The sequence below is a fragment of the Camellia sinensis genome, chromosome 4 (assembly GCF_055761805.1).
Source record: "Camellia sinensis isolate YWXY chromosome 4, ASM5576180v1, whole genome shotgun sequence".
Lineage (NCBI taxonomy): Eukaryota > Viridiplantae > Streptophyta > Magnoliopsida > Ericales > Theaceae > Camellia > Camellia sinensis.
The window spans coordinates 152,059,557-152,072,774 of NC_138964.1; the positions used below are offsets into that span (position 1 = coordinate 152,059,557).

The 13,218-nt window shown below is 39.5% G+C and overlaps 1 protein-coding gene and 1 long non-coding RNA gene across 3 annotated transcripts; one reads left to right on the forward strand and one right to left on the reverse strand.

Annotated features, from left to right (window-relative positions):
- Positions 1-2,157: 2,157 nt before the first annotated feature.
- Positions 2,158-9,042, reverse strand: LOC114316912 (tRNA (Ile)-lysidine synthase). 2 transcript variants are annotated; one of them, XM_082866566.1, is made up of 5 exons: positions 8,389-9,042; positions 3,832-3,945; positions 3,408-3,686; positions 2,511-2,751; positions 2,158-2,432 (listed from the first exon to the last, which is right to left on the reverse strand). In XM_082866566.1, the coding sequence occupies exons 1-4, from the start codon at positions 8,875-8,877 to the stop codon at positions 2,542-2,544; spliced, it is 1,092 nt and encodes a 363-aa protein (XP_082722692.1). In that variant the 5' UTR covers positions 8,878-9,042; the 3' UTR covers positions 2,158-2,432; positions 2,511-2,541. The 2 variants fall into 2 exon arrangements, with proteins under 2 accessions (XP_082722692.1, XP_082722691.1); XM_082866565.1 differs by having other exon boundaries at positions 3,832-3,951; positions 8,389-9,032.
- Positions 3,945-8,964, forward strand: LOC145789593 (uncharacterized). The gene is made up of 2 exons (XR_014327684.1): positions 3,945-6,447; positions 8,048-8,964. It is a non-coding gene; the product is annotated as an uncharacterized LOC145789593 (long non-coding RNA).
- Positions 9,043-13,218: the final 4,176 nt, after the last annotated feature.

Here is a 13,218-nt window from a genome sequence, read left to right on the forward strand (position 1 = left end):
GGGCTCAAAATAAACTTCTTTACAGTTCAGACTAGAGCTCAAAACAGTTTACATATAGGCCTAAAATAATATGCAAGAAAATGGCATACAAAGGAGGTAATGAAGCAAATGCAAAAAGGGAGCCTCAAACAGTGAGAGGCCCTTAAACAAACATGAAATAGAGCTCAAAAAAATGATATTTTCAGTTAGGGTCGGAGCCCCAACATGCAAGCATAAAGAGCTAAGATGTGAACCAAGAAAAAGGTCAAAAAGAGGAGAAGAGGACTTACCCTTGAAGACTAATCTTTGACAGCCTTTTGGACCAAGAAATGCTGCCTCCTAAGCTCTGAGAAGACCCTCCACGCTGCTGGAATGGAGTGGTGGTGTGGTGCTAGGTGATGGTGAGGAAATGGTGTAAGAATCAAAGGTTTTTTTTAAGGCTTAGAGTAGAGAAAGAGAGAGATTTAATGTGAGAGCTCCAAACCAAAATTTTCTAACCCCTAAAACGCAGCTGGGGGGTCTGTTATATAGACACAAGGGGTGGAAAAGAGGGGGAAAAATGGGGGGGAAATAAAATTCAAATTTCCTCCCAAAATTGGCCTAAAAGAGAGATAAAGGGGCAAGTGATAGTAGGAGATCTCAAACCGAAGAGAGCCCTTCAACAAAGTTGAAGAGGGGCTCAAAATAAGACACTTTGTAGTTTATGACAAGCCACGAAAATAAATACAAGTAGGCCTAAACTATCATGCAAGAAAAGGCCTAAAAGAGGGGTAAAGAAGCAAGTGGCAGTAGGAGATCTCAAACTCAAAAGGTCCTCAATCAAACATGAAAAGGACCTTAAAATATGACTATCTCAAGTTCGGGTCGGAGCCCAAAAATGCAGAATGAAGGTTCGGGAGCCAAAACACGCAGTTCGGGGCCCCGAAAGTGGGCTGTTAGGCACCGGAAGTGGTGTCCGACCACGAAGTTGGTCTCTCAAACTGCAGTGTCCCTCAAAAGGGAGTAAATAAGATGCATGCCAAAAACTGGAGCAAACGGAGGTGGTTAAGCAGTCCCGAACCGAGGCACACGGCCAACGGCTCCGAAAAATCGAAAACCGGACTCCAAACGGGCAAAACGGCCTACGACCACGAAACGTAGCCTACGGCCACTGAGAGATGATCTACGAGACCTCTCCCTCCCTTCAGGAAGAGAAAACAGAGAAAACGAAGCCTGGTTCGCAAACCGAGGCAAAGCACAAAAGAGTCCGGAAGTCCGGAGGCAAGACTCGCAGCCGAGACTCTGAAACTTCTGAACGAACACAATATGCAATATCACCGAGCGCTCAACTGGTGACGTCTGAGTCTCAAGGTCGGTCAAAAATGGGATGTCTAAAGTTAGATGTGATGTTTTGTTTGTTGTGACTAAAATAGCCTATTTTGCCTTTTGTGACTAAATTAGCCCCAAACCTCCTTGTCAAACGGAGCTTTTAGTTGTGTTTTCGTTTTTGATATTTTCAAAAATGAAAATAATATAACATTTAAAAACACTTAGCCTGCAATTGATTGTATTTTGTAATTATGATTTGAGAGTATAAATTGTAATTTGAGTTTGTAGGGTTTGGAATTATGATTTAAGTGTAGAAAATTTGTTTGGTAAAGAGTTTTGAAAATAATTTTGAAAAGAGTTTTGATTTGAGTGAAGAATTGTTGATGTGACATTTGATATTTGATACAAAAATTTACAACTCATAATTAAACATACAACTCAAAATTATTTTAAAGCACATAAAAAATTTTAAAAATTTCAAAAAATGTTTTTTTCGATTATATAAAAATTAACATATCAATTGCAAAAAAAAAAAAAAATCACTATTCCGGTCAACCGGCCGGACGACCGGTCAGACGTCCCGTCAGACAAAATCTTCAAAAAAAATTTCTGAAAAGCACGGTTGAGAAAGCGGTTGAGACAAAGCTCTCCGCAGAGCTTTCGAAACGTGATTCTAAAACACTAAACAAACGTCATATTCAAATTCTGGTGTAGAAAATTAGTTTGAAAACATAAACAAACAGAGCCTTATTGTTTCATACCGCTTTCATTAGGTTATTTTCAAGAATTGTTTACCAAACAGATTCCTCAGCAACAAAATTGATTCAAGATTAGGAACAATAGCTGTGGATCATAAAACTACTAAGATAATGAAAGGAGAAACTCTAACTCAGTCTGCATATTTGATTTCTTTAAACACATTTACAGATCGTATCTGTAAGACTAGCCAACATGCTTAAATTTACAACAACAATTTAGCTGACAAGACATGGATCTTTAATAGATAACAAACAAAAGAGTGAAAAAAGAGATTTGTACTTGCTCCTGACCTATAAGCTCTGGCAAAAACAGCTTGGAAACTGGGTGTGTTCTTCTGAACAAGTTCAAAGCAGGCAATCTAGATGCGGCTCAATAGGTCGAATCACCTCAAGATGTGAAATGTAGGCAGCAAAGCTTCTAATTCCATGGACTAGGCAGTCTGGTGTCTCGAAACGTCGAATCACCTCAAGATGTGAAATGTAGGCAGCAAAGCTTCTAATTCCATGGACTAGGCAGTCTGGTGTCTCGAAACGCTGAAGTGCTACCTGATGCTGCAGGGGAAGGAGATGGAGAGGAGGCTATGTAACTTGTTCCGGACACAGAGACCGTTGGCAGATTTGCAGGGTGGCCTTGGTGCCCCGTGGGAGCAAAGCGTGATGGACTGCCAGCAACAACAGCCAAGTTCACTCGAGAAGTATGTGGAACCTGCAATAAATGCCGTAACTAAAAATTAATACATTTTAAAGCAAGTCTTTCCTAAAAATAGGGCAAAGCCTTGAGTTTGTAGCAGATTATCACTAATATTTCATCATGGACGAATTGTCACCAAGAGTTCGACCAAATTTGGTATCACAGGTAGCATTCAGCAAAGATGGGATGGGCTAAAAAGCACCAATGCAACACAACACACAGTATGGGTACACCGACGCAACAATTTTTGAAAACATCAGGACTGGGCAAGGTAAAACACAACATTAAATATATATATATATATATTTATATTTATATGTATACATGAGCCTAATATCTTTTTCTTCTTTTTTTTTTCCTTCTCATTTTTTACGTTACAAATATACATATATATTTAATTATATCAAAATAGTAAAAATCACTTTCCACATTGTACATATTGGAAAAGAAGTGCAAACAAAAAGTCTAATATCTATTTTAGAAAGTTCTATTCATATTTTGGGCTCTAGAATCCTTCAAATTAAAAACTCTAGAGGAAGAATTAATAAGAATAAATTCTCATTGTTTTTAGTTTATCATTGAAACCAAAGTTATTTTCTTCAAACTTCGGACATGGCACCTTTTTAGAAGTGTCATTGCTTCTTAGAAAATGGGTATTTCATATACTTTACCACACTAAAGGCCGGCCTTCTATGAGGAGAATCAGAAGATGGTGATGTACTGCTCATTCGAAGCAAATGGCGGGAATGCATATTATGGTTTGAAACATCATCAGCTTCTCCTCCTTCCATATCACCACCAAGGTTTCCCTCTGAGCCCGTCCTAGGAGTAGCAAGCCTAGTCATCGACCCAGAATCATTTGTAGCATCCACTTGAAGTGGAATACATGGGCGAATTCCTATTCCTTGTGTGCTATTTCGCCTCTTTAATTCTTCTTCCGCATTCAATATCTGTTAAACATCACCAATTACAGCCTAGTTACTAATTATTGCAGAGAAAAGATGTAGTTAACAAAAGGTCTTATAATCTACAATGTTGGCAAATACCAAGAAACTCTTCAACCATAAAAAAGATGGCAATGAAATATAAAATTACCTGTTTCAGCACTTGTACTAAACTATGTTTTTTTGCATTCAAAATTTGCAACTTGTCCTCGACTTCCTTTTTTCTTCTCTCTTTATCACTCAAGGCATCCACTTTGTTGTTTGTCTGGCACTTAAAAAAATAACAACCAATAAGAGAAGTAAGAGGAAATAACAATAGTTACTTAATACAATACAAGAACTGTCACTGCTGGTTATGAAAGGGGCTCATGACGGGCATGAGCTACCCTCAAGGCAAGTCTCAAGGTAAACTATTTAAAAATCAGTCTGAAAGGTTCAACATCATTGAGACTCATAGCTCAAAACATGGTGCACTAATGATTGTCCTTGCATAGACGTCAAAAAATAATAATAAATAAATAAAAAGAAAAAAAGAAAAGGCACAAGCCTGAGTACTGAAGAAGCTCCCCTCACATATGATGGGTACACCTTATTTATTTATTAAGTACATCCAATGGATACAGATAATACATAACAGAATAAGTAGTTAGTTATGTTAATTTCCATCCTCCTCTGTCTTCTTTTACTTAATTATTTCATTTTGAATTCAAAGTAAAACTTTGTAGGTAAGTTTCCTAGACCTTAGAACTCTTTCGATATTCAAATTGACGATTCTCGTATCAACTAAATTAAAGGCCACGGAGATGATGACCAACATTGTTTGTTTTGACATTTACAATTATGAGCTGCAATCAAAATCTGCAATACAAATTCAAGATCAAATATTAGTTTTTAAAACATAAATTTTATTTACTTAAAAATGGAAAGAGTGAAAGGAAGAGACAGGGAATAAGCTTCATTCCTTCGCCTTTCAATCTTTTTGACTGTGAATATGCCTTTACTGCTGTCATTGCGAAGTTAATTATTTTATTTTATTTTGAAGGGTGTCATTGTCAAGTATTTAACATAACAGCTCTGGGAAACGTTACACCATCTTGTATCTCAAGTTCTCTCTTATGCCATTGCAGAGATAAACTCAAATAGCACTTCTTGTTCATGATGTGGCAAAATATCAGTCCTCAGCTACATGGTCTTACAAGTCACATATGTTGAACTTCAACCATGGAAAACCAAGTTAAAGAGCAAGTGGAAAAAAAGGAAACATTCTCAAAGCAGTATGTAGTTTTAGAATTTGAAATTATCCTTCTCACTTGTTTTTATTATCCTTACCATTTTTACAAACAATAAAACAAAATAACGAAAGAAATTGGAGTACCACTTGTTATTCATATATATATATATATATATATCCCCTGGCATGTATCAATAGATGCATCCATCTCAAATGCATATCCCTGATTCTAATCATAAAACTTATTATCAGTACTAGCCCAACAAGTTTTCCACTCATATCTTATTTTTTGGGTTCATAGACACAAATGCACACCCATGTAAATCTCCAAATCTTATCAAATTTCAAACACATTCAGTGGTTCCTACATGGAGATATAAACTGTGTTTACATTTCCTCTTTTCATAGTGCTCATACTCATTCTAAATACCAATACTGATATTAGCCAACACTTCGGGTATTCATGCTGTCAACAATACACCTCATATTGAGCTTCCTAAGAAAGTCTTAAGTTATTCAAGAGTGGTTTCTATTTATTCTTTGCCTAAACCTCCACTTGGTACTTGGTAGGAGGGAAGATTGAGATAGACGAGGGAAGAAGGAAAGGAATGAAATGGAGCGATTTTTCATCATCTGTTAGGAAAGAAAAAGATAGGTAAGAAAAAGGGAGAAAGTTCACTTCTAGGCCCAACATTTTCTTTCTTCCCAAAAGCAAGTAGAAAGGAGAGAAAGAGAGAAACTTTGTTGTTAAGTTTCCGCTCTTCAATTAATAACTTGTATTAACATGTAAGCGAACAATGGCACCCTATTTCCTTCCTTCTCTTTCCCTTTCTACTCAACAAAATAGTAGGTGAGAAATTTTGTTTCCTTTCTCAAAGGTTTTCCCTGGCCTTCCCTTCCACTAAGTTTAATCAATGCTACAAAGTAGAAGCATTATTAATGGGGAGGGTTATGTACTATTACTTACATATGTGGATACACATTCTCATGACTAATGAGTTGAAGCTTACCAACCTTCACAACAAAAAGGATAGATTAAAGACATTGGTGCAGCCATCTGGGTAGAAATGCTTAGCTTGACTAAGAGCATGTCAGATAAAATTGAAAATCAAGTAATGGAAATAAAAAATGATAAATATTCAAGTTATGAAATATTTTAGTCTTAAATAAATAGTGCTGAAAATTTTAGGTTCCAACAACCATAATTCTTAAAGTATAAACTTAAGGATAGATTGATTTGTTCATTAAGAATAAAAATGAAAAGGTTTTTACTAACAATATAGTAACAAGTCAAGTTTCCATCACTCAAACTTCAAATTTATTTTAAGTAAAGCGCACCTTTGTACCCACTAGTACTAGTAGAGCATTGCAACTTGCAAGCTTTATTGGAGTCATGCTTTTACAAACAGAATGTAGGTTGTAATGATTTGGCAGTGGTAATTTCACAAGAATCAATCCCAAAAGCAATTATAGTGATATGTCAACCTTTATTTATTTATGCACTTCTAGTTCCTTATTCGGGTGTGTGTAGTGTAGGTGTCGTTTGATAACACTTGCGTTTTCAGTTTTTTGTTTATATTTATAAAAATTTTAAAAACTCAAATAAAAATTTGTTTGGAAAAATTTTTGATTTATAAATCAGTGGTCTCAGTTTATAAATTTGTCCAAAAAATGAAAACATAAAAAATGTGTTTCCATTTTGAGTTTTCAATTTTTTTTTTTTTACCACCCAACACTAACCACCACCTGCCACCATTTTCCACCACCATCTTCCGCCACCACCACCACCACCCACTACCACCTCCCACCACCACTCACCAGCTGCCTGCCACCACCACCTACCACCCGCCACCACCTACCACCCACTCGCCACCACCACCCACCTCTCCCCACCACCACCACCCACCACCCACCACCCACCTGCCATCCACCCGTCACTACCATCCACCGCCCGCCACCACCACCCACCATCTACTTGCCACCACCACTCACCACCCACTTGCCACCACTATCCACCACCTGCCACCCACCACCACCAACTACCTGCCACCCACCCGCCACCACCACCCACCACCCACCACCACTACCACCATCACCCACCACCACCACCACCCACTCGTTACCACCTACCACCCGCCACCGTCACCCACCCACCCACCACCTGCCACCACCCACCACCACCCGCCATCCGCCACCCACCACCCACCACCGTCACCCACCCACCCGCCACCACCCGCCATCCGCCACCCACCTACCACCACCACCCACTACCCGACACCATCACCCACTCGCTACCACCTACCACCGTCACCCACCCACCCACCCACCACCAACACCCGTCACCTACCACCCACGTGCCACCATCACCCGCCGCCACCACCGCCACCACTACCCACTCGCTACCACTCACCACCCACCACCACCACCCGCCATCTACTTGCCACCACCACTCACCACCCTCTTGCCCACCATCATCCACCACCTGCCACCCACCACCACCAGCTACCTGCCACCCATACGCCACCACCACCCACTCACACCCACTTGCCACCACCATCCACCACCTGCCACCCACCACCACTAGTTACCTGCCACCCACCCGCCACCACCACCCACCACAGCCACCACCACCCACCACTACCACTCATTCGCTACCACCTACCACCCGCTACCGTCACCCACCCACCCACCATCCACCACCACCCGCCATCCGCCACCCAACTACCACCAACATCCATCACCCGCCACCACCCACCACCCGCCATCGTCACCCACCCACCCATTCACCATCACCACCCACCCGCCACCCACCTGCCACGACCACCCGCCGCCACCACCACCACCCACTCGCTACCATCCACCACCCGCCACCGTTACCCACCCACCTACCACCAACCACCCGCCACCAACTACCACCACCAGCTACCCACCACCTACCGTCACCACTTTCCACCACCGTCTTCCGCCGCCACTTGCCACCACTTGCCATTTCTCATTCTTTTTTATATTTTTAAACATTTTGTCAATTACCAAAGGAGTTTGTAGTTTATGTTTTTCTAAAAATAAACAAAAACAAGTTTATAAAATTTTTGTAAATATAAACTGAAAATGTAAACGTTACCAAACATACCCGTAGTGTTTCAGTTTCTAAATTTTCTTTTTTTTTAAGAAGTGACATATTTGGATGTAAATAAATGTAAACTTGCTTCTTTCGAAAAATCATATTAACCCACAAATTTTTTGCTTATTACAAATTTCCATATCAATTACCTCAATCCTTGATTCCTTGTAATTTAAATTTAATCTACAACTTCTCATATTTGCGAAGTGGATATCACAAATTTTCAAATTTTTTTTCTCTTAAATTATACTAGTATTGATTAGGTCAAATTTCACATATTCACAGCACATTCAACTACAAAACATCCAATTCAAACAAAAGCATCAAACCCCAAGAACCATAACAATGGCCAGTACCTCAAGGTTCGGCTTTTCCAACCTCTCCGGCGACTTTTCGCCTTGTGAATTAGCAATCGCATCCACCGGATTGGTGGCGGTTTGAGGAACTTCAGGCGGCGATTTCTCATCCGGTGATGCATCAGATCCATCACCACCCTCCGATTCCTTCCGATCGTTGACCTCTCCTTCCTTCAAAGTCTCTTGGACCTCTTCTTCCTTCAAAGTCTCTTCTTCTTTAGGATGACGAGTAATAGTAATGTTCGGTGGATCGAGCTGAGGAGGAAGAGAATCATTCTCTTTCACGTCTTCTTCTTGTTTGACATTAGGGTTAGGGTTAGGGATAGAGGAGGTGGTGGAGGAGGAATGGAGGCGAGAGAGGGCTCTGGAGCGGCGGTTGAGGAGGATTCGGAAGTCTTTGAGGGAAATTTTGGGGGTTGGCATTAGCCATCGCCGTGGAACGTCTGGGACTCTGTGGAGGTTCCCTCTGTACAGCGATATCGCCACCATTTTCTTTTCTTCAAACTCTCTCTCTCTCTCTCTCTCTCTCTCTAGTTGCTTAATTGGGAACCAAAAAAAAATTCTATAATTTTATTCGTCTTTAAAATAAATTTTATGTTTTAACACCAAAATAGGTTCTGTGGTGGATGTAGGAGCGTACAAATGGCTCGTGGTCTGTAGTCGGTTCAAATCTTATTTGTGACTTGGGGTGGGGTAGCCAATTTAGCCTTCGTATAAAAGGTGAGGTGACTTTTTAATTTTTAAAATTTTTTTAATTATTTTAATTTGGGTTAAAAAATTTAATTTAGAAAGGGTTTTTTGATTTTTTAATTTTTTTGATTTTTTTGTGAGAGAAAAGTGTAATGATTATGGATTTAATGTGATATTTTGTTTGTTGTGGCTAAAATAGTCTATTTTATTTTTTGTGACTAAAATAACTAAAAAAGCCTGAAAGCCTTCTTCCCAAACGGTGCCTTAGGCTCGTTTGGGCTCAGGCCTGAACCCAGCCCGAGCCTCTGGGCTAGGGCCTAAGCCATTTGTTTTGAAGCCTGACCTGGCCCATTGGCTCGCTAAGGCCCACTCAAAGCCTGGGTCAAGGCCCGATATATTTTTTAGTGGTAAATAATAAAATTTTAGTAGAAAAAATTAAAAAAACAAAAAAATGATCAGGCCAGCCCAAGTCCAAGCCTGAGGCCAGGCCCATCAGGTCGGCCAGAGGCACGCCCTGCCCAAGGCCTAAATATCCTTGGGCTTAGGCCTGGGCCTAATTTTTTGACTCGTGACGGGAGCTCGCGAGACCTGACATGGGTCGGGCAGGGTTAGATTTACACTCCTAAGTGGATGTTTAAAATCTAAAGAGTTTATTAAACCTTCGTTTGATAACTGAATTTTTTTTATTTAAATTTTTGGGCTAAATTAATTATAAAAATAAATTAATTAAAAATTAATAAAATAAAATATTATATCTAAATTATAATTATTTCATTTTTTTCTTACAAAAATAAAAAAAAATTAATTCAAATGAACTTTTTAACTTAGGCTAAAATAATTAAAAAGTTAAAAAACCAACACACTTCTCAAATAAAGCCTAACAATTCACAATTAAGGCCTTTTTTGAGAAGTGTGTTAAAAGTTACATTCTAGATTTTAACTCATTTCTCACATTTTTACATGTTTTTTCAAAAAAAAAAAAAAATTAAAAGTCAACTTTTAACTATCTTTCCAAAATATCCCTAAATGTTTTTGATATTATTTAAAAAATAAAAAAATTTATAAATCCTCACCTTGTTGTCTCCATCTTTTCAAAACCTAACATATGAGAGAAAAGAGAAGGTGGAAGAGTAGAGTCCAGATCTCCTTCTTGATGCCTCTTCTTCATTTCCCACTAGCAACGGCTGAGATCAACAGTTGCAAATCCAACGGCTATAAAAAATAAAATAAAATAAAACAAGTTGAATTTTGTTTCCCGCCCAAACCTATATACAGCTTTTGTACACTCACTCTCACTCTCACTCTCACTCAGCCCCCTTTTCCTCCACTGAACTCACCCTCATCGGCGATCCACTCCCAACGACGGCAAGAAGCTCTTGAAACGGAACTGGCCAACGCCTTTCATTTTCCTTCTTTCTTCTTACACAGGCAACAGACTCTCTCTTTCTCTCTTTGTTTCTTGATTATGTTAGTTACCAAATTGCCATTAGTGGTTAATGCTAGGCCATCTATTAGTCTTGATTCACCTAGGCTTGGCATCACATTTCTTCAGCCTTTTCTCGAGTCCAAAACCGACTAGAGAGAGAGAGACTTAGGAGAGAATTGTTTTCAACAAGTTTTGCTTGGAGACTTAGAGGATTTGAATAATTCATTGCATATTTGAACTTCTACCTTTGAATTGAGGACCTAAGGTAGAGAATTCATCTTTTCCATTATGAATTTGAGTTACTTCTTGCATGGTTCTTGGTGGATTAAAGTTTAGAGTCAAGTTTTGGTTTAAAATGTTGAATTAAGGCTTAAATCTTGCATGCATGTGCACATTCTTGAGTTTTGAGGTCTTTCCATGAAATTTACCACATGCATGTTCATATTTTGTTTATAGTTCAAGAATTCATCATGTTTTTGGAAGGATTGAGTTATTTGATCATGTATTGGAAACTTTGGTTTCAATTAAATTCATGCATGTTGCATGTTCATTCACTTTATGTTCTTGAAGTTATTGTTGAAATGGTGTTCAATTGACTTACCTTTGGGCTTTGATTTTGCAAATTGATCTTTGAAACATGTCATATTATGAGTTTTAAAGTGTTTTCCAAAAAATTAGCCCAAAAGGATCAAATTTGATGCTTTAAATGTTAAGTTTCATGCTTGGAGACAAATTTGAAAATTTCAGATTTTGGATCCATGCTCGAGTGAGGAACTCCACACTCAAGCGTACATTCTGAGATCATGCAGTCCGCTCGAGCAAGAAAACTAGCACTCGAGCATGAAATGTGTGTATCCAGTACTTTGCATGTGTTTATAGTCCACTCGAGCGACGGAAATGCACGTTCGAGCGAGGACTTGTGTCTCACGCTCGAGCGGAGGTCAAGCGCCCGTTGAGCGTAAATTTCATGCATTCAGTACTTTTGCAGTCAGCTCGAGCGAGGAAAGTCACGCTCGAGCGAAACTCCTTTGTCTGCATGTCCGCTCGAGCGTGGAAAGCCACGCTCGAGCAAGACCCCTGTTTTCTGAAAATTCTGAAAAGTATTTTAAAGTGCATCTTTGCATCCTCATTTCATCCTAGGCATTCCTAGGCCATGTTTAAGGCATCTTAATGAAGATAATGCTATAGAAGCACACCGAGTCAATATAGGGACTAAGTTATTGTTTCCCAAACGTGCAACTTAGTGTGTGTTCATCTTGTAACTGTGTAGGGTTGGCATCCGAGGACGCTCACTAGCCTATTTGTAGCCCAGAACTCTGTGAGTAACAATATTGTAAAGATATATTCAATCACGAATATTTTCTGAATGATCTACTGTATTGCTTTCTGAAATGATATTTCTTACTGAATGAATGCTTGTCCTGATTGCGAACTGTATTCGTGGCGTCCATAGCAATTCATTGTTACTGTACTGTACTGCTACTGTCACAGAGATCTCTGTCGGTTCCTATGTTTGGAACCACTACTGTTTACTGATATGATGGCCATCAATTGACTGTTCGGTCTGTTAAGACCTACTATACTGTTTTCTATTGGATGTACCACTTATGACTGCTATGATCGAATAATCGATATACTGTTTAAATGACTGTTTTAAATATTGAAAGGATATTCATTCTTAACCTCTTTACGCATATGTTATTCACTGGGATTTAGCTTACTGTTTATATATATATATATATATGTAGGTGTCTAGGCACCGGATCGGAGTTAGGAGCATTGGGTTAAACTCCCTTTTTGTCAAGCCAACCAACGTGCCTCACTGCGAGGTTCCAAGTGTGTCCAAGCCAAGGCTACTTCGGGGTGTTTTACATTCTCCCTTTCTGTCTCTGTTTCATATAGACTGTATAGACTAGTACTGTACTGTTATGGTAAGGATGTGGTCCCTAACTTGAATGCCTGTATATGATGTATGTGCATACTGCTTTTGTTCTGAATGTGATTATGTCATGAAAAGTCTTTTTACATACAGACTGTCACAGCTCATTGGACATCTTTTATTACTGTTTTGGCTTCCGCCAGCCGCTGTACTCTGTATTACTGTTATTACTGCTAAGCAGGCCTTCGGTAATCACGGATTACTGGCCGGTTACGGTACTAAACCCAGAGGGGCGGGTTTGGGTCGTGACACTTAAGCAACTAGCCTTCTCTTTTTCAAAACCAATAATGCAGTGACTATTCATGTTTAATTTCTCCTTAGTTGCATACTTCAAATACAAAACTGTCGAATTATCCAATGATCAGATCATGAAGCATTGCATAATCAAAAACACAATCAAGAAACAGAGAGAGAGAGACAGTTTGCCTGTGTAAGGAGAAAGAAGGAAAATGAAAGGAGTCAGCCGGTTCCGTTTCAAGAGCTTCTCGTCGTCGTCAAGAGTGGGTCGCCGGTGAGGATGGGTCGTTGGTAATGATGGGTTTGGTGGAGGAGAAGGGGCTAAGTAAGAGTGGGAGTGAGTGTACAAAAGCTATATGTTGTATATAGGTTTGGGTGGGAAATGAAATGAAATTTATTTGTTTATTTATTTAAGAAATGAAGAAGGGGCATCAAGGAGGGAATCTGGACTCGGAAGAGTAAGGGGAAGATGGAGAACATAAAGAGAGGTAGGAGGAGGGGCAATTATTGTTGTGGCATTTGAAGGGAGCAAAAGAGG

Bases quoted from the DNA above. Each gene is read 5' to 3' on its own strand.
- LOC114316912 (XM_082866565.1), bottom strand. From the start codon at position 8,877: ATGGTGGCGATATCGCTGTACAGAGGGAACCTCCACAGAGTCCCAGAC. The intron at 3,687-3,831 runs GTAATTTTATAT...GATGTTTAACAG, and splicing joins TAGTACAAGTGCTGAAACAG to ATATTGAATGCGGAAGAAGA. The intron at 2,752-3,407 runs GTAAAGTATATG...CATTTATTGCAG, and splicing joins GAAGGCCGGCCTTTAGTGTG to GTTCCACATACTTCTCGAGT.